The sequence below is a fragment of the Sus scrofa genome, chromosome 3 (assembly GCF_054392235.1).
Source record: "Sus scrofa isolate SSC_HxYL_T2T_F1_AM1 chromosome 3, Sscrofa_HxYL_maternal_Yorkshire_Landrace_v2.0, whole genome shotgun sequence".
In the NCBI taxonomy this organism is placed as follows: Eukaryota; Metazoa; Chordata; class Mammalia; order Artiodactyla; family Suidae; genus Sus; species Sus scrofa.
Window position 1 is genome coordinate 104,859,396 of NC_139385.1, and position 25,605 is coordinate 104,885,000.

General features: G+C 41.8%; 1 protein-coding gene and 1 long non-coding RNA gene across 2 annotated transcripts in view; one reads left to right on the forward strand and one right to left on the reverse strand.

Annotated features, from left to right (window-relative positions):
• Positions 1-579: 579 nt before the first annotated feature.
• Positions 580-23,234, reverse strand: LOC146404819 (uncharacterized). Its single transcript, XR_014841996.1, has 2 exons — positions 23,104-23,234; positions 580-1,737 (listed from the first exon to the last, which is right to left on the reverse strand). It is a non-coding gene; the product is annotated as an uncharacterized LOC146404819 (long non-coding RNA).
• A 547-nt stretch (positions 23,235-23,781) lies between these two features.
• Positions 23,782-25,605, forward strand: part of FBXO11 (F-box protein 11) — a 96,194-nt gene continuing 94,370 nt past the window's right edge. Inside the window, exon 1 of the mRNA XM_003354838.6 lies at positions 23,782-24,805. Within this exon, the coding sequence (XP_003354886.3) occupies positions 24,583-24,805 (223 nt within the window). The 5' untranslated portion in view covers positions 23,782-24,582. The remainder of the gene's footprint in view (positions 24,806-25,605) is intronic.

Genomic DNA, 25,605 nt, shown 5'->3' on the forward strand with positions numbered 1-25,605 from the left:
GGATAACATAGTACAACAGGAAGACCTGTGTGTGGAGACGTAGGTGCTGTGCTTAGCTCTACCGCAAATTAGATGTGTAATTTTAGATAAATCACTTAACCTCCCTAGACCTCTGTTTCCCATCTCTAATTGCTCTATCTAGTCCACAGGTTATTGTGCAAATCAAAAGAAACCATAAATGTGAAAGCTCTTCAAAAAATGTAGCACATGCATATTATAAGGTATTGTCAATACATGCATTTATTATTGGTCTCCAGTCTTGGACTGGACTCAGGCGAGAGGAGCCCTTGCCCTTGCCCTGAGCCCTGTATTTTAGAAGGCCCTGCCTATCATAAGCAAATTTATTAAATATCCATCAGTGTGTTCCTAGAAGATATGGCCTCATCTCTGACAATAGTAATAACATTCTTTGAAGTGATTCAGGGATTATATACAATATTTTCTGGACCTGACTCAAAATGGACCACCTTGATTAAACACACCAAATATGACCTCTGGGCTAAAAAGAGAGATGCCATTTAAATACTGTTAGAGCAGTTACATTTAATTTAGACAAGAGAGTGAGCTGTACTAGGATAGTTTTGTTGTTGTTATTATTTTTTTAATAGTTATTTCCCCAATACAATTTTTTTTCTACTGTACAGCATGGTGACCCAGTTACACATATATGTATGCATTCTATTTTCACACATTATCATGCTCCATCATAAGTGACTAGACATAGTTCCCAGTGCTACACAGCAGGATCTCATTGCTAATCCATTCCAAAGGCAACAGTTTATATCTATTAACCCCAAGCTCCCCAACCACCCCACTCCCTCCCCCTCCCCCTTGGCAACCACAAGTCTATTCTCCAAGTCCATGATTCTCTTTTCTGCGGAAAGGTTCATTTGTGCCATATATTAGATTCCAGATATAAGTGATGTCATATGATATTTGTCTTTCTCTTTCTGACTTACTTCACTCAGTATGAGAGTCTCTAGTTCCATCCATGTTGCTGCAAGTGGTATTATTTTGTTCTTTTTTATGGCTGAGTAGTATTCCATTGTGTATATATACCACATCTTCCTAATCCAATCATCTGTCAATGGACATTTGGGTTGTTTCCATGTCTCGGCTATTGTGAATAGAGCTGCAATGAACATGCGGGTGTGTGTATCTTTTTTAGGGAAAGTTTTGTCCAGATATATGCCCAAGAGTGGGATTGCTGGGTCATATGGAAGTTCTATGTATAGATTTCTAAGGTATCTCCATACTAATCTCTATAGTGGTTATACCAGCTTACATTCCCACCAACAGTGCAGGAGAGTTCCCTTTTCCCTACACCCCCTCCAGCATTTGTTATTTGTGGACTTATTGATGATGGCCATTCTGACTGGTGTGAGGCGGTATCTTGTGGTAGTTTTGATTTGCATTTCTCTAATAATTAGGGATCTTGAGCATTTTTTCATGTCCTTGTTGGCCATCTGTACATCTTCCTTGGAGAAATGTCTATTCAGATCTTTTGCCCATTTTTCCATTGGGTTGTTGGCTTTTTTGCTGTTGAGTTGTATAAATTGCTTGTATATTCTAGAGATTAAGCCCTTGTCAGTTGCATCATTTGAAACTATTTTCTCCCATTCCGTAAGTTGTCTTTTTGTTTTCTTTTTGGTTTCCTTTGCTGTGCAAAAGCTTGTCAGTTTGGTTAGGTCCATTGGTTTATTTTTGCTCTTATTTCTGTTGCTTTGGGAGACTGACCTGAGAAAATATTCATAAGGTTGAAAAGGTAAACAAAATTGACAAACCTCTGGCTAGACTCACCAAGAAGAGGAGAAAAAAAACCCAAATAAACAAAATCAGAAATGAAAAAGGAGCAGTCACAACAGATACTACAGAAATACAAAAAACCATGAGCGAATACTATGAATAATTGTATGCCAACAAATTTGACAACCTAGAAGAAATGGACAACTTTCTAGGACTTACAGCCTGCCAAAACTGAATCAAGAAGAAATAAATCAACTGAACAGACGGACCACTAGAAATGATATTGAATATGTCATAAAAACACTCCCTACAAATAAAAGTCCAGGACCAGATGGCTTCACAGGTGAATTCTACCAAACATACAAAGAGGAACTTATACCCATCCTCCTTAAACTTTTTCAAAAGGTTTAAGAAGGAACACTCCCAAAGACATTCTATGATGCCATCATCACCCTAATTCCAAAACCAGACAAAGATACCACCAAAAAAGAAAACTATAGGCCAGTATCTTTGATGTATATAGATGCAAAAATTGTCAACAAAATTTTAGCCATCTGAATCCAACAACATATAAAAAAGATCATACACCACGACCAGGTGGGATTCATCCCAGGTGCACAAGGATGGTTCAACATATGTAAATCAATCAACATCATACACCACATTAACAAAAGAAAAGCCAAAAACCACATGATCATCTCAATAGATGTAGAGAAAGCATTTGACAAAGTCCAACATCCATTCATGATGGAAGATCTTCAGATAAATAAATTGTGGTTTATGGTGGAAAATATTTTTATTTTTGCTAACCAGTTATTTGGTATGGATTGTGCTTGCTTTTAATGATATTAGCAAAGGTTTATAAAAGATACAAACAGATCTAAGTTTGCCTACTTTACTTTTCAAATATTTAAAAATATTTTTAAAATTTTTAGAGAACTTGATTTTCCTAAATAGAAAGATGCTAATGGGACATACAATAAAAGTGATATTTGAAGTTCCCTGATGGCCTAGTGGGTTAGGGATACTGTAGCACAAGTTTGATCCCTGGCCCTGGAACCTCCACATGCCACAGGCACAACCCTCCCACCCTCAAAAAAGTGATATTTGGAGTTCCTGCGTGGCTCAGTGGGTTAAGGGTTAAGCACGGTCAAAGGAAAAAAAACCAATAAAATGGTATTACAGTAAGATAAAAGAAAATTGGAGTGAGTAAGTAAAACTGATTACATGAGTATGATGACATTCCTATACAAATACATATATATATCATATGTATAAATATGTAAATATTAATTTGTGTGTGTATATATAATATGTATACATATATATACAACTTTCTAAACATGCTAGTTGAGGTATGGTCTCCTATGAAGAAAGACTGAACAGGCGTTCCCGTGTCGTGGCTCAGGCGTTAACGAATCCAACTAGGAACCATGAGGTTGTGGGTTCAATCCCTGGCCTTTCTCAGTGGGTTTAAGGATCTAGCATTGAGGTAAACTGTGGTGTAGGCGTCAGATCTGGTGTTGCTGTGGCTATGGTGTAGGCAGGCAGCTACAGCTCCGATTATAGCCCTAGCCTGGGAACATCCATATGCCACGGGTACAGCCCTGGAAAAAGACAAATAAAAAAGAAAGAAAGAAAGACTGAACAAATTGAACCACATATTTTTCTTCTTCTTTTTTTTTGTCTTTTTTTTTTTCATTTTTTTTTTTTTTTTTTTTTGGTCTTTTTGCCATTTCTTGGGCCGCTCCCGCGGCATATGGAGGTTCCCAGGCTAGGGGTCTAATCGGAGCCATAGCCACCAGTCTACGCCAGGGCCACAGCAACGTGGGATCCGAGCTGCGTCTGCAACCTACACCACAGCTCACAGCAACGCCAGATCCCTAACCCACTGAGCAAGGGCAGGGACCGAACCCGCAACCTCATGGTTCCTAGTCGGATTCGTTAACCACTGCGCCACGACAGGAACTCCTTTTTTCATCTTTTTAGGGGCTCACTCACAGCAGATGGAAATTCCCAGGCTAGGGATCAAATCGGAGCTGCAGAGGCTGGCCTAGACAACAAGAACAGCAATGCGGGATCCAAGCCATGTCTGCGAGCTACAAAAGGACAGATCCTTAACCCCCTGAGTGAGGTCAGGGATCAAACGCATGTCCTCATGGATACGATTCAGGTTTATTACCACTGAACCATGACAGGGACTCCTCCTGTTTTTGTTTTTGTTTTTTAAAATATCCCAGCATTAAATAAAACTTAAAGAACAACTTAGGACTTTATGGATATAGATATTGCTTAAAGGCTGGTGAAAAAAAATCATAACAGAAGTGACAGAATTTGCACAATAAAATAAGTTTCCAGTATTTTTTGTGATGGTTATTATCATTCAACTCTATTAAAAATTTGAACATAATATGTAAAATTCATGGTTCATTTACAAATATAAACATTGATTTAGAAATTTTATTGACAATTTCAGTTGCTAATATCTCAGCAGAATAATATTTCTCCAGTTCTAAAAAAAATACAACTGGAGCTCCCATCGTGGAGCAGCGGAAACGAATGCTACTAGGAACCATGAGGTTTTGGGTTCGATCCCTGGCCTCACTCAGTAAGTTAAGGATCTGGCGTTGCCGTGAGCTGTGCTGTAGGTTGCAGACGTGGCTCAGATCTGGCATTGCTGTGGCTGTGGTATACATGAGTATACCCCTAGCCTGGGAACCTCTATAAGCCGTGGGTGTGGCCCTAAACAGACTAAATAAATAAATAAATAAATAATAAAATTAATTAATTAAAAAATATAATGAAAAGGCTAAAAAAAATTCTACAGTTCTATTGAACCAAATTTTAAAACCATCTAATATTAAAATGAATTATTTTTCATGTGAAAATATTAAGGTTAATTTTTAAGACGTTCTCTTTTCTAGAGGTTCATATTGATATATTCATGAAAAAATGAGATTATGTTTATATTATGTCTAGGATTTGCTTCAAAATAACTGAATATAGATAGTTGGGGAGTATAGATAAACCAATACTGACCAAGACCAAAAGTTAATAATTGTTGAACCTGGATAATGGATACATGGGATTTTTTTTTTTTTTCTTTTTTTGGAGGGTTAATTTTTTATTTTATTTTTTTTGTTTTTATTTTTTCAAATGTACTTATTTATTTGTCTTTCTTTTTCTTTTCTTTTTTTTTTTTTTTTCTTTTTAGAGCTGTACCTGCAGCACATGGAAGTTCCTAGGATAGGGGTCAAATCAGAGCTACAGCTGCTGGCCTACACCACAGCCTACACCAGCAACATGGGATCTGAGCCGCATTTGCAACTTATGATGCAGCTTATGGCAACACAGAATCCTTAACCCATCTGGCAAGACCAAGGATCAAACCCTCATCCTCATGGATACTAGTCTGAGTTCTTAACCTGCTGAGCCACAATGGGAATTCCCTGTTTTTACTTTTCTCATGGGATTCTTTTTTTTTTTTTTTTTTTTTTTTTTGCTTTTTAGGGCTGCTCCCGCGGCATATGGAGGTTCCCAGGCTAGGGGTTGGTTTGGAGCTACAGCCTCCAGCCTACGTCACAGCCACAGCAATATCAGATCCAGGCCACGTTTTCTACCCTACACTACAGATCACGACAACACCGGATCCTTAACCCACTGAGTGAATCCACAACCTCATGGGTCCTAGTTGGATTTGTTTCCACTGTGCCATGATGGGAACTCCTCAAGAGATTCTTTATATCTACATTTGTAAACATTTGGAACTTTGCATAATAAAAAGTTAAACAAGAAACCAAATACATCTTTTTTTTTTGGAAACTAAATACAATGATTCAAGAAAAGTTGTCTAGGAGTGTTCTGTTGCCATGTAGCAAAATAGACTAAATTTTTTTATCTATTGTGTGCATATAACACATTTATTTAATTATTTATTTTTATCTTGTTTTATAGTTTTTTTAATTATTTAGACCTATTGTGTATAGCCCTCTACTTGTACGCCTTTCCTGGCTACTGGAAATTTTAAAGACAAACATGTTCTCAAAATCTCCATTTTATTCTTAATTTTAACAACTAAGACTTTGGATGGGGATAACAAGAATACTGCTTTGTTTCAGCATTAATTGTCTTTCCTCATATATTTTATAAAAACATTATATAATTATGCTGGACATCACAACTGGGGCTCAGATATCTCATAACATTTTACCCAAGACAGGAACCACGTGTTGTTCATGGTCGTGTTGATGCTTTGCCCCTCTCCACAAACCAGTGACCAAAACGGCCATCATCTCTTTAGCAAGAACTAATGAGATCAAGTTACAGTCTTTTCAGGGAAGAACTTAGGGTTGGTTTGAGATAACTGGTCATCCATATCAAGGGATATTCTTCAGAGAGTTCTGTTTATAAATCCAGTCTTTTGTTCAAAACAAATATTAGGCTTTAGGACAACCTGTGTAGAAAGAAAGTGTAATATCCTCTATCTTTTATATGAGGAGACATTTAGCTTCCTATTTCCTTTGCATCCAATCTCCAAACTAGAAAATGTAAAAGGATTTGGGGATAATTATCTGGTCAACAGTTAGTCCACATAGCCAACTAACAATTAGTTTTGTTAACTAATTAAACCATTTTTTGTTAACAATTAAACCATTCATGTATTCCTACCACAAAATTCTTTGTTTAAATTAACTGTTTGGTAACGCAAATCTCCACATGCAGCAACATTTTCTGACTCTTGAAAAAATGTCTTTCCAGTAAGGTACATTCATGCTACATCTCTCCAATTCTGTGACACTTTTGATTGTAAGATTGACCAAAAATGTAGTAAGTACTCTTTTTTTGGCGGGGGGGGGGGGGATGGGTGCCGCACCTGCAGCATATGAAGTTTCCCAGGCTAGGGGTTGAATCAGAGCCACAGCTGCCGACCTACACCACAGCCACAGCAATGCCAGATCCAAGCCTCGTCTGTGACCTACACCACAGCTCACAGCAACGCTGGATCCTTAACCCCCTGAGCAAGGCCAGGGATCGAACCCAAAACTTCATGGTTCCTAGTTGGATTCGTTTCTGCTGTGCTATAATGGGAACTCCAGTAAGTACTTTTTAAAAATAGGAGTTCTCTCTTTTTTTTTTTTTTTTCTCTTTAGGGCCACAGGTGCATCATATGGAAGTTCCCAGGCTAGGGGTGGAGTCAGAGCTGCATCTGCTGGCCCACACCACAGCCACAGCAACACCAGATCCTTAACCCATTGAGCAAGCCCAGGGATTGAATCCCCATCCTCATGGATACTAGGTGGGTTCCTTTCCACTAAGCCACAACAGGAACTCCTAAACAGGATTTTTTTAAGTGCATCTTGCACATAAGAAGTTGTTATAATTTTTAAGGGAGACCATTCGGGGCCAGGGGAGTCAGAGAAAGGTACATGTGCGTTATTACCTAAAAACAGTATGGTGGCCCTCAGCTCTGGTCATAAATGTATGTCATGAGAGCGTGAGAACCTAGCAGGAAGGACCCCAGGAGTGGAGAGAAGGGGAGTTCCTATTGTGGCTCAGCGGTAAAAAATAGGACTAGTATCCATGAGGATGAGTGTTCCTGGCCTCACTCAGTGGGTTAAGGATCGCATTGCTGTGAGCTGTGGTGTAGGCTGCAGAAGCATTTTGGATCCCATGTTGCTATGGCTGTGGTAAAGCTCCAATTCGACCCCTAGCCTGGGAACTTCCATATACCTTGGGTGTGGCCCTAAAAAGACAAAAAAAAAAAAAAAAAAAAAAAAAAGAGTGGAGAGAAGGGGGCTTCAGAGCAATCATCATAAGGGTCACAGGGGTTGGCCATAAAGACAACATCAGGAAATTTGCCTGTGTCTGGCTCTGCTTCCAAATAATCCTAACCAGAAAACTACAGAATGTTAAGGTGAGCCCTCACTTCTTTAACTTCCTTCCCTCAGCTTTTTGTCAAAACCTAACCACCAGGCAACACACAGGACCTTTCAGTCAGCCTTCTTAAGAAACAGGACTGAGTATTCTACCTCCTGGAACACTTAAAATTATATTTAATCTCATTTTAGTGGAATGTTAAAATATTTTTAATTCTATGTGTTAAGAAATGCAAAATGTTTTGAGACTAAATACCAGAGGGTATAGTCATTAGGTGTTACTGTGTTTACCCAATAATTGGCTCCTTTCCTATAATAGATGAATCTCTGTTCCAGAATGGAAAAATAAATTAAACCGAAAACAAATTCCCTACATAAAGGTCATATGAGCTCTTTGTAACCAGGAATGAAGTATTACAGTACATTTACTGAGCACCTGGTATTTAGTTCAGGTGGCTTGCTTCACTCTGTAAATGCCAATAACTAGCGTTTGTAAGTCTGAACTATTATAATGGTCACTTTCATGTAATAATGGCATCCTGATTCTCCAACTGGAAAAAACAACATAAAAATTGTGAACTTTATGTGACTAAATGGGGAAAATGAATATTCTTTACAGTTTGGGGAGAGGAGCAGTGTTTGAAGATGGAGACTAGAAAAGGAAAAGAGTATTCTGGACCTTCTTGGCAATTTTGATTCTGTCTTTAGCAGTTCCAAAATCTAAGTGTACAAACTGTTACAAAACATCTTTAATATGTCTCTGTCTTCCTCATTCCCGGTTTCTTCTTTCTAGGTAGAGAATATTTTCATTTTTATGTGTTGTTCTATTTCTTAAGCCCTGGGTAAGAGGATATTAGATGGTAAACAAAGGAATTGCCTCCTTCATTCATTGAGCTCCTGCTCTGTGTCAGGCAGTTGTGCTGGGCACCATGGAACCAGAAGTGATTAATGTAAAGTCCCTGCTCTTCAGAAGTTTTCATGTGATAGGGGAAGAGTAGTCAGGGGTTGAAACCGTAAGCAACCCCTGACTACCGTAAGTAACCATAGGCCACTGGGTATTGATTATAGGTAGGGAGCACAAAACAGGACTTTTTTTTCCCCCTTTGGCTGTGCCTGCAGCATATGGAAGTTTCCAGGCCAGAGATCAAACCCACCCACAGCAGAGACCTAAGCACTGAAGTGACAATGTTGGATCCTTAACACGCTGGGCCCCAAGGGAACTGCAAACAGGATTATTTAAATCAGCCTGTGGTATGTGTCTTGGGGGTGGGAGGTAGGACAGCAGTGGTGTACTAGATAAAGTCTCAGTCAAAGAGCAGGAATTATCCAGATGAGGTGCAGCAAAAGAATACAGAAGAACCTTTCTTGGCAGAAGGTGCAGAAGTAAAATTGACAGAAACTGGTGAGTCATTAGATCAAAAATGACTGGATCAAAAAGAGAAAGAAGAATCTCATAGATGGTCAGGTAGAAGCTACAAAGTTGTAGGCAGAGCAGTCAAAATCAAGTTTCAAAAAGAAAGTATATGGATGTATAGCTGGGTCACTTTGCTGGGCAGCAGAAATTGACAGAACATTGTAAATTAGCTATAACTAAAAAAACTAAAAAATCAAAATCAAAATCAAGTTTCACTCAGATCTTTCTTCTGCCAACTCTGCTTTGGGTAACTTCCCCTCCCCTTGTTTACTGGTCTCTTTGTCCTGATCCAGGTCATGGCTTCTAATCCAGCTCCAGTTAAGAACGGGCCACTAACTAACCTCACCTTTCTTGGTTTGGCACTTTGGCAAGTCACCATCTTTCTAACTTCCTTCCTGCTCTCCATCCCAGAAACTCATTCCTATTAAACTCCTTAATTCAGTGCATTTTGCTGCTTGTTTGGCTGGTGTTCCAGACGCCTAACTTCATTTTATACGTATCGATCTTCCTTTGCTAGAAAGAATACACTTACTCAAAATAAGAACTCTCTTAGTTGTTGTTTTTGTAATGATTTTTAAAGAAATAGCCAAGAGCCAAAGGCTAAGGGCCAAGAAAGCCAATAATAATGATAATAGCTATGAAAGTAGACTTTCGTTGCTTGCCTGCTCAATGTCTTAGCCCTGCCTTCTCCCCTCTATAATATCTTCATTTTCATTTGAGGAATCCATCCCTCCCAGAGCAGCCCATGTGCCTCCAGAGAAGCTGACCCATTCCCTGGCTAGTTCAAGCCAACTTTCACATTCTGTCTCCCCGTGCATGGCTTTCAGATTTAAGTGAATATGGGGATACTTGCTGGACTGCTGGAAGTCATTCTCTCTAGATGTGAATGAGGGAACATGTAGTTTGGTGGGGAGGCGGGGGGCTATTGGCAGCCATCTTGTGTTCATGAGAGTTGGTGACTTTAGGATAAAGCTGCCACTGCACAAGGCAGAGAAAGATGGAATCTGAGCCCTTAGTGACATGGCTGAGCCTGTAGTGGTGAAGAACCTTAGTGACAAACTAACCCCAAAGCCTGCCTTACCTCTGGATTTTCATGAATCAGTACATTCCTTTATTATTTAAGGCAGTTTGAATTGTGTGTGGGGGGGGTTGTTTGTTTGCTTGCTTTTTTTAGGGCTGCACCTATGGCATATGGAGGTTCCCAGGCTAGGGGTCTAATCGGAGCTGTAGCTGCCGACAAACACCATAGCCACAGCAATGCCAGATACAAGCCATATCTGCGACCTACACCACAGCTCACAGCAACACTGGAGACTTAACCCACAGAGTAAGGCCAGGGATCGAACTTGCACCCTCATGGATGCTAGTCAGATTCATTAACCACTTAGCCGCAACATGAACTCCTGAGTTGTGTTTTATTATTTGCAACATAAAATATTCTATCCTATACAGCTATTATTTGTTGAGAGCCTACTGTGTACCAGACATTGTAATGGGGGTTCCACAAAGACTGACTCTCACAACCATACTTCTTTTTTAAAAATTGTGGTAAAATACACATAACATAAAATTTTCCATTTTAACCATTTTTAATTATACAGTTCAGTGGCACAGTGTTGTACAACCATCTTCTCCATCTACTTTCAATCACAACCATAATTTGAAGTAAGCATTAATATCCTCATTTTACCAAAAAGGAAACTGTCTTCAGAGATGTGCCTTACCCAGTCAGACCATCAGTTAGTGGTATAGTCAGGATTTAAGCCCAAGTCTGCCTGACTACAAAACCCATGTTTTTTTTTTCTACTTCATTACAGTGCCAAAATAAGTTATTATGCAAGGAAACAGGAAATCTTGGTCAAATTACCAGCCCAGGGTCCACAACATAGAGATTAGGAACAGATTCAGCAAACGGAAACAAGGTAAGCAACAAAAAGTGATCATATCCCAATCATCAAAGGTAGGACACTAGAGGTTGGAGTCAAGGAGAAAAGGGGAAACTATTTAGGTTCAAGAAGTAGGGCTTGAAAGGGGACTTATCAGTGGAGACTTCAAGAATATCTGGTAGTATTTGTTCACCCTACCCTGGTTTGTATGTGAGTAATCCTTGCCCTGCCCATTACCCAAAAGGATTCTGATCTGAAGACTAATAACTATATTTTAGAACAAAAATACCCTCAATTTTATGTTAAGCATTCATTAAAATAAGTCACATAATAAAGTTGATCTGTATCATGAGGGAGATATATCATATGGTGGGGTCTGGCCCTTTAAATGAGGTTAGAAATGACTGAAGAGCTCTATTAACCCTCTTATTAGGACAGAATGGATTCCACGTAGTATTCCCTAAAACAAAATAAAACCAAAAAATGACAAGCTTCTGTTAAAGGCTGTTCACCTTTGATGATATCTCTTAATTGTTTACTTTTTAACTAAGGGTTTTTAACTAGGGCTATTAGAACTCTAGAGGGTGTTTAATCTGTTGATCTGTTTTCAAAAGTCTGACTCCTTTCATTTGTGATCCTAGGTAAGTAGTAGCTTGGAGGGTTTTACTTATGCAAAAAGATCAGTTCCCTAATTTTCAATTTCTTTAAGTGTAAAATTCTAGTGTCAGACGCTATCTTGAAATGGGGGAAGGGAAGTTATGAGAATGTATTGGGTAAGATTCCCTGATGTTTTCATACCTCTCAAACCTAGACCTCTACACCAAGGCCCCTTCCCCACCTGTATAGTAAGCAAAAATACTTTTTCTTTTTCTTTCTTTCTTTTTTTTTTTTTTTTTTTTTTGGCTTTTTAGGGCCGAACCTGCTGCATATGAAAGTTCCCAGGCTATGGGCTGAACTGAAACTGCAGCTACTGGCATATGCCACAGCCACAGCAACGTAGGAGCCGAGCCATGTCTGAGACAGCTACACCACAGCTCACAGCAATGCCGGATCCTTAACCCACTGAGCAAGGTCCGGGATCGAACCCACATCCTCAAGGATACTAGTCAGGTTCATAACCTCTGTGCCACAATGGGAACTCCCAACATTTTCTTAACAATTATTTTAGGAGTTCCTGTCGTGGCGCAGCGGTTAACGAATCCGACTAGGAACCATGAGGTTGCGGGTTCGGTCCCTGCCCTTGCTCAGTGGGTTAACAATCCGGCATTACCGTGAGCTGTGGTGTAGGTTGCAGACTCAGCTCGGATCCCGCGTTGCTGTGGCTCTGGCGTAGACCGGTGGCTACAGCTCCGATTAGACCCCTAGCCTGGGAACCTCCATATGCCGCGGGAGCAGCCCAAAGAAATAGCAAAAAATAAAAAACAAAAAAACAATTATTTTATATATGTCTTAAGTGCTGACGTTAATAATTCACTTCTCACTGACTAGAAATGACAGTGGTGAGAGCCCCATAGAGCCAGTGTCATTTGGTATAGTTGACATATGTGTAAGCCTTTTTACCTTCCTCCTTCTAGAGCAGCAGTTGGAGAGTGGATGTCCATCCTAAGTGTGGACAGTCTGTTTGGCAATATAGTTTTCTGGAAAATAAAACCTAGAAAATGGAAAATTTTTTCTCCTTTTAAAAAAAGGTTTGCTTTGTGTGGTTGGTTGGTTGGTTGGTTTTTCTAATAGGTATGATTTCTTTAGAGCAGTTTTGGGTTCACAGAAAAACTGAGCAGAAAGTATGGCTATTTCCATAACCCCCTACCTCCACGCATGTATAACCTCTCCCATTATTAACATTCCCCATCAGAGTGGTACATTTGTTGCAAGTGATGATCCTACATTGACATATCATTATCACCTGAAGTCTGTAGGGAACATTAGGGTTCACTCCTACTATTGTACATTCTATGTGTTCAGACAAATGTAAAATGACATGAATCCACCACCATAGTATCATACAGAGTAGTTTCACTGCCCTAAAAATCCTCTGTGCTAGGCCTATTCATTCCCCCTCCCTCCCTAACCCTAGCAACCACCTATCTTCTTACCATTTCCATAGTTTTACCTTTCCTATCTTTTAATTCTTTTTATTATGATTCCTTACAGTTTTACCCTTTCTAGAATGTCATAAACTTAGAATCATACAGTAGGTAGCCTTTTCATATTGGGTTCTTTCACTTAGTAATGTACATTTAAGTTTCCTCCATGTCTTTTCATAGCTTGAAAACTCCTTTCTTTTTAGTGCTAAATAAAATTCCATTACCTGGATATACCACAGTTTACTTATGCATTCATCTAGTCAAGGATATTTTGTTTGCTTTCAAGTGTTGGCAACTATGAGTAAAGCTGCTGTACATATCTGTATGCAGGTTTTTGTGTGGACATAAGTTTTCAGTTCCCTTGGATAAATACCAAAGAGCATGATTGCTGGATCATATGGTAAGAGTATCTTCAATTTTGTAAGAAACCATCAGCTGGAGTTCCTGCTGTGGTGCAGTGGGTTAAGAATCCAACTGCAGGAGTTCCCGTCGTGGCCCAGTGGTTAATGAATCAGACTAAGAACCATGAAGTTGAGGGTTCCATCCCTGGCCTTGCTCAGTGGGTTAAGGATCCAGCGTTGCCGTGAGCTGTGGTGTAGGTTGCAGGTGTGGCTTGGATCCCGCGTTGCTGTGGCTCTGGTGTAGGCTGGCAGCTACAGCTCCGATTTGACCCCTAGCCTGGGAACCTCCATATGCCGCGGGAGCAGCCGAAGAAATGGCAAAAAGACAAAAAAAAAAAAAAAGAGAAACTGCCATTTGTCAAAGTTTGGTGAAGTACCGGGGGCGGGGGGAAGAATCCAACTGCAGTGGCTTGGGTTACTGCAGAGGTGCCAGTCTGATCCCTGGCCTGGTGCAGTGGGTTAAAAGATCTGGCATTGCTGTAGCTATGGCGTAGTTCCCATCTGTGGCTCAGATTCAATCTCTGGCCCAGGAACAGCCATATGCTGTGGGTGTAGCCATTTAATAAAAGAAAGATAAGAAAGAAAAGAAGGAAGGAAGGAAGGAAGAAACCAGCATACTGTCTTCAGAGTAGCTGTACCATTGTACCATTTTGCCTTCCCACCAGCAACAAATGAAAGTTTCTGTTGGTCCACATCCTCACCAGTATTTGGTGTTGAGAGTGTTGTGGATTTTGGCTGTTCTCATGTATACTAGGTCTCTTTATCTTTTCAGTTTTTACCCTCATTCATCTCTCCACCCATACCATTCCTAAAACAGCTTATCTTTTCAGAAGGAGCCATGGAATTTGAGAGCTGTGCAGTACGTGGCATAAACCAAGCAACATTAGATACATAATAGAGGGAAAGAGTGAGGAAGGATTGGCTCAGATCATGCGTCAGCCCTGGGGAAAGGAGCAATCTGGTACCCCTTCAAGCCAATATTCTTTAAATAGTTGAGGGCAGAGAAAAAAATCATCTTCTATTAATACAAAATGTATAGTCCTTTACAGTTAAAATAAAGAATTTATTACATGTACTGAATATAACAATATTTCCACTTATTTGGAATTGTCTTCCAATTTCACTTTTTTACATCACTTATAACTTGAACAGCAAAGTTACTCACTAAGCATAGAGGTAAATTACAACCACAAAATCTTGTTCAAAATATATTTATAAGTTCTCTTTTTTCCCCCTAGTTTATATATCACAAAAACAGTTCTAACTTTTCTGAAGTTCTTATTCTTTTTTCATTTTTCTTTTGGGAATTTCTGAGCTAGACAGCCTCTTGTAAGATGTATTTTTAGTAAAGACAAAATTTTAAAATATAGAAAATAACCATCCACCCTCAAAAATAGTGTTAGAGGAGTTCCCATCATGGTGCAGCGGAAACGAATCCGACTAGGAACCATGAGGTTGCGGGTTTGCTCCCTGGCCTCGCTCAATGGGTTAAGGATCTCACGTTGCTGTGGCTGTGGTGTAGGCCGACAGCTGCAGCTCCGATTAGACCCCTAGCCTGGGAACCTCCATATGCCGAGGGTGCAGCCCTGAAAAGACAAAAGACAAAAAAACAAAAACAAAAAAAGCAGTGTTAGAAATTTGGTGTAGAATTCTGAACTCAAATCCTACCCCCATATCTTCTTCCGACTGGCTTACCTGAGGGAGCAAGCACACCTGTATCCATGTCTCAGTGAGAACTCCAGAGCCATTTTATTAGTAAGCAGGCAAATACCCAAATTTTGTTCCCAGAGTTTCTGACCAGACTAGTCATTTCTTCCATATGGAACATCTAATATGAGGGTAGTTAGAGGCAGATGCTTAGGTGGAAGCTTCCTCCGTCATGGGCTCTGGCAGAACTGCAAGGAGGGATGCTGAACAATACCCTACATACCCCACTTATCTATTCTCTCCTGAACAACAGGGCTTAATAATCAAACTTCTGTTCAACCAGGATTGTCCAGCTAGGAGAGATTAGCAGCTCCCTCAGTTATTACCACTATTCCTCCCTGTAACTTCCTGGGACCACTGAGATGCACAGTTAGGTTGGTCCTCCTAGGAGTCTCTGTAATAGGTCATAACAGGTCATTAATCAATTTAATTTCAAGGCTGCCCTGCACCCTAGGCTAAATATTCATTCCCTAGTTTATTTTCCATCTGAAATTATATCTAATAAAATTGTCCAAAAATGGTCAACACAGCAGATTACTTTTAAAAGTCCAAATAAAACAACAAAGAATGGCTAGAAGCAAAACAATGTGAAGCCCTTCCCATTATTAAATTACCATAGAAATTCAAGTCCAAAATGAATTTTTCTTCCTACTGTAAACTAAACTCCAAAGACTGTAAAGTCCAATTACTTTTTTCTCTGGTTTCCTAATCTTTTCAATCTCTGTTGGAAGATTCTCTCTCAAATGCCTTGGGATTTGGGTTCCTTCAACAACCACTGCACCTTGAGCCTTTGTCCATTACCATGAGTACAGCACTTTCAGTAACTGTCAAAACTAAAGTAATCAATCTTTACTGAATCACTTGTATCCCATAAATCCCATAAAAGCAATGTGACTCCTGCAGTAACAGCATTTTGCAAACAAAATGATGTTCCTAGAACACAGTACATAGACCTTTGTTGCTGTTGCCTAGCAGAGGCTGCAGCAGACTTAGTGTTATCTGGGATAAGGGGACTAATGCACAGGAAACAAAAGTTGGAGAATATCTTTTTGGTTTCCACCATGCCAGGATGCCTATTACAGCATGTCAATTTTCCAATTACTAAATGTGAATTTAAATCCAGCTTGGATAAATTTCCCATCAAGAGGTTAACTGTGACATCAGACATAGTTGCTTTTAACAGTGACTTGACTGTCTACATAACGTCTTCCTCCTTCTAAAAAGGAACCCTCACTTCCTCCATTCAGCTGACCACTATCTGAAGCTACAGGGGCAATTCTGACTGGCCTAAAAGTAATCCTCTCACCTTTGCCAGAGATTCACTCAAGATTGGACATAGGAACAACAACAACAACAAAACAAACAAACAGCCTGATTGAAATATGGGCAGAAGACCTAAATAGACATTTCTCCGAAGAAGACATATGGATGGCCAGCAGGCACATGAAAAAAATGCTCAATGTCACTAATTATTAGGTAAATGCAAATCAAAACTACCATGAGGTACCACCTCACACTGGTCAGAATGGCCATCTTTAGTAAGTCTACAAATAACAAATGCTGGAGAGGGTATGGAGAAAAGCGAACCCTCCTACACTTTTGGTGGGAATGTATATTGGTACAACCACTATGGAAAACACTAGGGAGGTACCTCAGAAAACTCAATATAGAACTACTATATGATCCAGCAATCCCACTCCTGGACATATATCCAAATATAACATTCATTCAAAAAGATACATGTACCCGTATATTCATAGCAGCACTATTCACAATAGCCAAGAAATGAAAACAACCCAAATGTCCATTGACAGATGAATGGATTAAGAAGACATGGTACATATACACAATGGGATACTAATTAGCCATAAAAAAGAACAAAATAATGCCACTGGCAGCAACATGGATGCATTCTCATACTAAGTGAAATAAACCAGAAAGACAAATATATATGATACCACTTATATGTGGAATCTAAAATATGGCACAAACAAACTAATCTACAAAACAGAAACAACTCAGACATAGAAAACAAACTTCTTGTTGCCAAGGGGTAGGTCGGAAGGAGTGGGATGGACTGGGAGTTTGGGGTTCGTAGATGCAAACTATGACATTTAGAATGGATAAGCAATGAGATCCTACTGAATAGCACAGGGAATTATATCCAATCTCCTGGGATAGAACAGAATGGAAGATAATATGAGAAAAAGAATGTATATAAATGTATGACTGGGTCACTTTGCTGTACTTCAGAAATTGGCACAACATTGCAAATCAGCTTTGTACAGAGACATGAGATTTACAATGTCTCCTTCTCCAGTGTCTTCAATGTCTTCCTTCTCTTGATATCCTCCCCATGTTTTAACCACTTCTATTTCCCTTTTAAGCTGGTGTTTCTGGCCTGGAAGCCCAGTGTTAAATTGAGCCTGGTCTCTGTTGAGTCATATATCTTCCTTTTCCATGTGTGAACTCAGCATGGCACATTTATAATAGGCAACCCTGCAGTCCATGCTTATATCCTTACAGCTGATCTTCTCTGGGTATTTGTCCATCTCCAATAGGATCTCAAGTCTTTTTAAACTTTATGACACAGCTGCTTCCTCTGTATCCTGCTCTAGAACCCCTTAGGTCTAACAACCTTGCTTCTAAGATCCTCTTTCCTGAAATGTATATTAGCTAGATTATCACTCTCAACAAATTCCTGAAACTGAAGCTTCAGCTGATGCTGGCAGAGGCCATAATCTCAGGATCATAAAGGGACTAATATGTCCTCTGACATGTGCTCCTCTAAAACGCTCTTCCTTTAGTTTTCAAATTCTCAAATCCTTGAGAGACTTATGCTACTTCATGTATTACTTTCTACCATTTCTTATTCCACTCCTGTTCCATTTCTTTCTATAACTCCTACTCCTTTCAAGAAGGCCTAAGTGAGTTTTCTTTTTTTAGGCAAGAAATATATTGATTAAGCTAAGATGCTTGTGAGACATGCAAACGGGCAGGCAAGGAGGCTCTAGTATCATGAGGATGCGGGTTCAATCCCTGGTCTTGCTCAGTGGGTTGGGGAATCCAGCATTGCCACAGGCTGTGGTTAGGTCACAGATACAGCTCAGATCCCACATTGCTGTGACTATGGCACAGGCCAGCTGCTGTATCTCTGATTTTATCCCTAGCCTGGGAGCTTCCATATGCCACAGGTGCGGTCCTTAAAAAAAGCAAAAAAAGAAAACAAAACAAAACAAGAAAACCCCAAAAAACAAATAGGTCCAACTCTTCCACTAACACAAATAAACCTCCAGCTACAGCCTTTTTCTTTCCCGTCCTTCCTTTCCTTTCCCTTTCTTTCCTTCTTTGCTTGCTTTCTACTTTTCTCTCTCTCTCTCTTCCTTCTTTTCTTTTTCTGGGCCCATGCATTTGTTTCCTGAAATACTCCATAGACTCTCTTGAGAAGCTCCCATAGTGAAAAATATCAAGAGTATTCTGCATCTGTCACAAGATCCTCAGTTCAAATATTGCTTGAGTAAAAACATCCTACACAAGTCTTCTCCCATCAGTTTCAACCCATATTTGATCTCTAAATATTGGTCTTCTGCCTGACTTTCTTTTTGGTGTTGTCTTCTCTGTACCTTTAAAAAATTTCTAATACCATTCATTTTCTAGGCATAGAGCCATACCTGCTTTCCTACATATATGTGTAATCTTAAAACTCATCAGGTAAGGCCTGAAATAACAATACCAACAGCAATGGCAATAATAACTGTTTACTGAGCCCCTCCTATGCACCAAACACTGTTCTAAGCATTTTATAGTTATTCTTAATCTTCACAACAATCCCATGAAATGAGGACATTTATCACCTCCATTTTACAGATGCAGAAACTGAAGCACAGAGAAGTTCAAAATTTGCCCAAGATCAGACAGCCAGTAAGTGTAAGAGCCTCATGGATCTTTCACTCTCACATCTGCCCATGCTTTGGTCACCTACCAGTCCTTCCACAATATAACACCCTTTTCTTGTCTGGCCTAGTCTCTCAATGCTTTGAAATTGGGTTCTGCTTTTAAAAAGCAAAAATAAAGATTTACCACAGTCTATCACAGCCCATCCTATATTCTGAACATAATTAATTTCTTTTAATAGGGCTATGTCTCTGTTATTCCACAGGGAAAGGTATTAAAGTTAGATTCTATAATTTTTTAAAGATAATCTCTTTTATGAGTATCATTAGACGGCATGCTTACCAGGTTTTCCCACATATACATTAAACTTAAATCCTTAGTTCCAAGTTAATTTTCATTGCCTAACTGATAAAATATTATCTGAGCATGTACTAAAGAATGAATTTTTGCAGCTTAGTGAGATAAGTCATTCATACTCTAACAAGGATATTTTAAATAGAGCCGGTTATTCCTTCAGGAAAACCATATTCAGATCAAACTAATTTCCTAAACGACATAAAAGGAGTGAGCAGCTTTGAGGTGTCTTATGTAACTTACTGAGTGCTGATAGCTTGGGACTAGATGATGGAATGACAGAGGAAAAGGAAGCTGAATCTTTGAAATAGTAAAAATTATCATTTAAAAATCACAGTAAATATCACCTGCCAGGTATTAAAATGATTAAAGGGCTTATTTTTTCCACACTCCTATTGTGATAGCTTTTATAAACAAATAATTTTAAGTACACTAACCTGTTAAGCACCAGTAATTAGTAGAGAAAAACAAACACATATGTTCTTGAGGAGAGAGCAAAGCCTGAGGGAATTTAGTCCTCTGAAATTATGCTAAGGGTATATTAAAATCATTCTGGAAGACTCCTACCCCAAATAAAAATCCCCTTTAAGTTTTTCCCATGTTTTCTCTCACACATAACTTCTGTAACAGCTAATTGACAGATTATTTGCTAATACAGGTGGACCTGGCAATGGTTAAAACCATCTCGGATATTTTGGGTTTTCACTGGAAGAACTGAGTCTATAATATCTGTAAAGGAAAGGGCACTGGACTGGCAGGCATTAACTTTGCCACTAAGTAGTTATGGGATTTGGTTCTGTCACCTCACTTCTTTGAATTTTAGTTTCCTAACCTATCAAATTCAAAAATGAGAATTAAACGCTCTCCAAAGCCTTTTCTAAAAATCCCAAGTTCTACAATTTTAAGATGGCTTTGAACACTTTTTCACAAAGAAGATTCCAAGAACTCTAACATTTATTCCTGTAAGATAAACTAAAAATATATAGGAGCCAGTGATATAGGGATAGGATAATATTATTTAAGATCTCCCAATAGATATTCCATTATTGTTAAACTAGTTTTTCTCTTGCACTTCATCAGCCATCCTGGTTCCAAGAAAGGGAGCAGAGCAAGTGATATCACAAGAATGAGGTGGGTATTGCAGGAGTTCCTGTCGTGGCTCAGCGGCTAGTGAACCCGACTAGCATCTGTGAGGACAAATGTTCAATCCCTGGCCTTGCTCAGTGAGTTAAGGATCCAGTGTTGCCGTGAGCTGTGTTGTAGGTTGCACACAAGGCTCGGATCCTGAGTTTTCGTGATTCTGGCGTAGGCCGGCGGCTACTACTCGGATTGGACCTCTAGCCTGGGAACCTCCGTGTGCCATGGATGAGGCTCTAAAAAGACACAAAGACCAAAAAAAAAAAAAAAAAAAAGAGGATATGGTACATAAGGAAAGCTCTTGTCATATGAGAAGGAGGAAAATATATCTCTTTTAGCCCTAAGAGATGATGGAAAGAAAAGGACCCAGAAAGAGGTAATCAGACCTGGTGTGCTTAATTCCTAAAATTGGAGGTATATAGTTAAAGTATTCTCATGGACAAAGGGAACAAGAAAACAGGATAGAGGGTTGCTTCCCTGGGCATACTTCTGAGAAGCTGAGTCCTTTAGGAACTCTCTCAGCTTGATGGCATGTTCAACAATATAATGCAGCATTGGTGGAGGGAGGTGGTGGCTCAAGATGTGAGCCTGAAGCAAGGCCTCTGGTTCATCAAGACCTACGTGGGGTGGTCTGGGAATCTAGAAGTTCCCATATATTTCAGTGACAAGATAGAATGGCATCATGTGAATCAATGGACCTCTAGAGACCTGGGGTCAGTACAGAGATTGCAGTGTTTAAAGCAAATGGTTCAGTGTGGACTTCCGTAAAGGAAGTACAACTTTTCAAAATGACAGAAATGAGCGATTTTACCTCTTAGGCTAGTAGTTCTGCTTTCAGACCATACCGGACACTCCATACCAAAGGATAACACAAGGACTGGCATGCAAGGCTCAGGACCTTTCCCTGATGCAATGTCAGCCTTCTCACCTCTCAGGGCTGCTACCAGCCCTCTAGTCACTGCAGAATTAGAAAAAAGGCACTCCCTTTATCAAGACACTTATATCCACCTGTCAGAAAATTGTCATAATATACTGACTTTGTTAAAACAAGGCATCTTACTGCCACATGCCTGAGAACTGTTGTAAAAAATTTAAAAACATAGGATGCCAAAGGTGTGAAAGACACTCTATCTATGTATATATACCTTATACAGCAACCCTCAACTCCCACACATATCTTGGAATGGGAGGGAGGTGGGGAGATAAAATCTGTAAGATTCAGCATTTACCTATTAAAGAGAAAATGTGGGGACTCAGGAAGGATAAAAACTATGGAAAATAAACATTTTCTTTGTATATCTAAATTAATTAAATCAACCCTGCCATACCAAAATACAAACTCTGTATGCCCAAGATTTTGCATTTTATTTATCTTTTTTTATTTTGCTATCTCTCACAGTACCTTACATACCAATGCATACAAAGAAGGAACCAATAAATGCTTGCTGAAAAAAAGTAAATTTTTAGAAAAATGAGAATTATGGATCCACTTGTAGTATGTAATATAGCATGTAATTTTCCTTTTCTTCCTAGAGTTATTTGAGCCAAATCTAAAATTTTAACTATTTATACTTGCTAACAACCACAAAAATCTGCAGTTCAGTTATTTTCTAAGTCTCCCTCCTCAAATTTTTTCTTGAGAAGAAAATTTAGATCTAAGTTTCTCCATTTTCAGAGATCATTTCAAAATTACGGAATTTTTAAAAATTTAAAACAGGATTATGTAATTCAAAATAAATTCTAATTAAAAGGTGAGGGGACAGAGTTCCCGTCTTGGCTCAGTGGTTAACAAATCCAACTAGGAACCTTGAGGTTGTGGGTTCAAGCCGTGGCCTCGCTCAGTGGGTTGAGAATCTGGCATTGTTGTGAGCTGCGGATTAGGTCGCAGACGCTGCTCCAATCCAGAGTCGGTGTGGCTGTGGCTAGGCCAGCAGCTGTAGCTCCGACTGGACCCTAGCCTGGGGACCTCCATATGCAGCGGGTGCGGCCCTAGAAAAGACAAAAATTTTTTAAATTAAAAAAAAAAAAGGTGAGGCGACCCTGATACCTAGAAAGATGCCTGGAGGCACATATCAAAATCAGAGACTCAAATATCCTACACGATACTGCCTCTCCCGGCTCTCTCCTGCCTCCCCAAATCCACTCTCCCCAGTCACCTTTACTTCCCTTATGTACTTTGTAACACAGTCATCTATCTCAAACCTAAGACAGCAACTGATCAAACTCAAATGAAAAAATCACCCAAAGGCCTGAAAAGAAGGGAATCAGGTAAACTGCCAGTTTTACCATAGCCAGTCAATGATAAACAAAAGAGAAAGAAGAGAATTGAGAAAGGGTATCTTTTTAGTCTTTACAACAGCAGCAAGGGAATAAAAACGCATTTTCCTTGGGGAGAGATTATGCTGAGGGGACCAGATACAGACACAAAAGATAATTCCCCCTGGGTTTTTTTCTTTTGCTTTGCGTTTGTGAGATCTACACACATACACACACAATTACAACCTCAACACTTTTACTTCTCTCTTCTTCTCACATATTATTTTCCCAAATATTATATTGACCACACTGCCCAAAAGTAAATTTACCTTTTTGGTAATACCTTACCTATTACGTATTGACCACACCTTTTCAAGATCTTGATGACTCCTATTATACTACGACTGGGAACCGACTCCAAACTTCGGTTACCAAGCTTAAAGATCGGTAAAGTGGATCTCCAAGGTTCTCAAATACCCTCAGCTTGACTAAAGGGCACAGAATCTCTAGCGCTCCCTACAGCTCAGACTTTGAACCTACCTACCACAAGAAGCCTAAATTATCAAAGATTGGCTACCTTGCTCCACTTTTTTTTTTTTTTTCCGCTTAAAAAATCGGGTGAAGGAAAGGGGGGATAGGCTGAAACAGCGAACCGAAGGATTAATCACTTCTCCCCATTACATCAGCAGCCCCCGCCCTTTCCTCCCAGCACCTCCTCTCCTAGAATCGTCGCTACGCACTAACGCTCTCTTCGCCCACCCCCCGCTCTATTATATGCCCTGATACCTCCCCATTATCACCCGCCCCGCCACACTCCCCCTTTCCTCCTTCCCCCTCCTTGGCGGGGGAGGGAGAAACCCGAGAGAGGAAACAGGGCGTTGAAGGAAGGGACTTGGCGATAAGAGCGGAAGCCCCATTGGGCCGAAGGTTGTATGAACGCCTCCCATTGGCTGCTTGGCCGGAATCCCCTCCTCTCTTCTTCCCCGCCCATTCGCCCCTCCCCCCGCCGCCCCGCGGCCCTCCCCTGCGCCCCCGGCCAGCCCCGCGGCGGGGAGGGACCGACTGGGCGAGAGGTGGCTCCGGCGGTGTCAATGGCTCCTCCTGCCACGGAGCAGCAGCAGAAGCAACGGCGACGGGGCTGAAGAGGAGGAGGAGGAAAGGTTCCTTTAAGGAGGAGGAACGACGACGCCTCTTTTTCCCCCTATCTCCTCCCTTCATACTCATTTCCCCTTCGCCGAGGAGAGAAGGGGGGGAGGAGAGAGAAGAGGCCGAAGAAAGAGAAAAAATTCCTCTCAGAAATCTCTTTCAGGGGGTGCGGGGGGGAGGAAGAGGGAAAAAAAGAGCCGGGCGCCCCCTGCTCCCTCCCTCCCTTCTCTCCTTCTCTTCTCCTCCTTCTCCCTTCCTCGCCCGCCCGCCCACTCCCCCCCGCCGCCGGAGACGCCGCTCGGGAGTCGGCGGGACCGGGGTCTGTCTCCTCTGCCGCCGACGCCGCGCTTCGCCTCGGGATCCCCAGGCGGGCAGACGCCCTTTCTTTCTTTCTCTCCCTCTGCCCGTCTTTCTGTCTCCGTCCCTCGCGGCCGCCCCGCCCGGCGGCCTCGGCCTTCCCCGTGCGTCAGGCCCGCCCGCCCGGCCTCGCTCGGTCTCTGTCTGTCTCCACGGGCCTTTCTCTTGACTAGGGGTCTCGCTCGCCCCTCCGCCCTTACCGTCTCCCCTTCCCCTCTCCCCCTTTCCTTCCTCCTCCCCTCTCCCCACCCCCTTCTCCTACTCCGGAGCTCGCGGTGCGTGTGTGTGTGTCCCTCCGCCAAAGCCGCCACCTCAGCCCGGCAAATGAACTCCGTCCGAGCCGCCAACCGGAGACCCAGGCGAGTGTCGCGGCCGCGCCCGGTGCAGCAGCAGCAGCAGCCCCCGCAGCAGCCGCCGCCGCAGCCGCCCCAGCAGCCGCCGCAGCAGCAGCCTCCGCCGCCGCCGCAGCAGCAGCAGCAGCAGCCTCCGCCGCCACCACCGCCGCCTCCGCCGCTGCCCCAGGAGCGGAACAACGCCGGCGAGCGGGGTAAGGCCGCGCTCTCTCCCTGCCTCCCGCCGGCTTGGGCGCCCGACCGGCCGGGACCCGCGGGGAGGGAGGCCAGGGCGGGCGGGGGCGGCCTGTGCGCCCGAGGGTGGGAGCCGGAGGCTGAGTGGAGGCGGGTCCCCCGTTGCCGCAGTGTCAGCCCGGCCGGGGCCCCGGCCGGCAGGAAAAGCCGTGGCTTCCCCACTCGCTCCGGCTCTAGCTCAGGCCGCGCTTTGTTTGGTTTCGGGGACTCGGTACCCTCTCTCCCCACCCATCCCTCTGGCTTCTCCGCTCGCTCACGAACCTCGCAGGAGTCTGTTGGTGGGTGGGGGGAAGGCGAAGGGTGGGATTTCCCCCTTTTCGGAAGCCTTCCACCGTTTGGTCTCCCGCTTGTAATAGAAGGTGCGGGGAACGACTAGGAGTGATAGGGTGGTGGGGCTGGCTGGGGAACTTGTTTTCCCCCTTTTCTCTAACAGACTCCCCCCTTCCTGTGGAGGAGGGGAGAGGGGGAATCGGAGTGGTCGGAGGTGTTGGCCGGGGAACTTGTTTCCCCCGCCCCCCCTTTAGTCACGGGGTAGGGGGAGCAGCGACTCCTCTCCCAACCCCACAATGTTTGCTGCGCAGTTTGGCTTTAGTTACGGAGCCCCTGGGAAGGACCCGTTAAATCAAGACCTTTAAATAAATAAATATAGAATCCATCGGCCATTTCCAGCCCCCTCCCTCGCGTGCAGTGCAGTTACCCTTCCGCTCCATTGACACCCCTCTCGCCTGTCTTCCCCCTGGCGTACCCCCACGCCACTCTG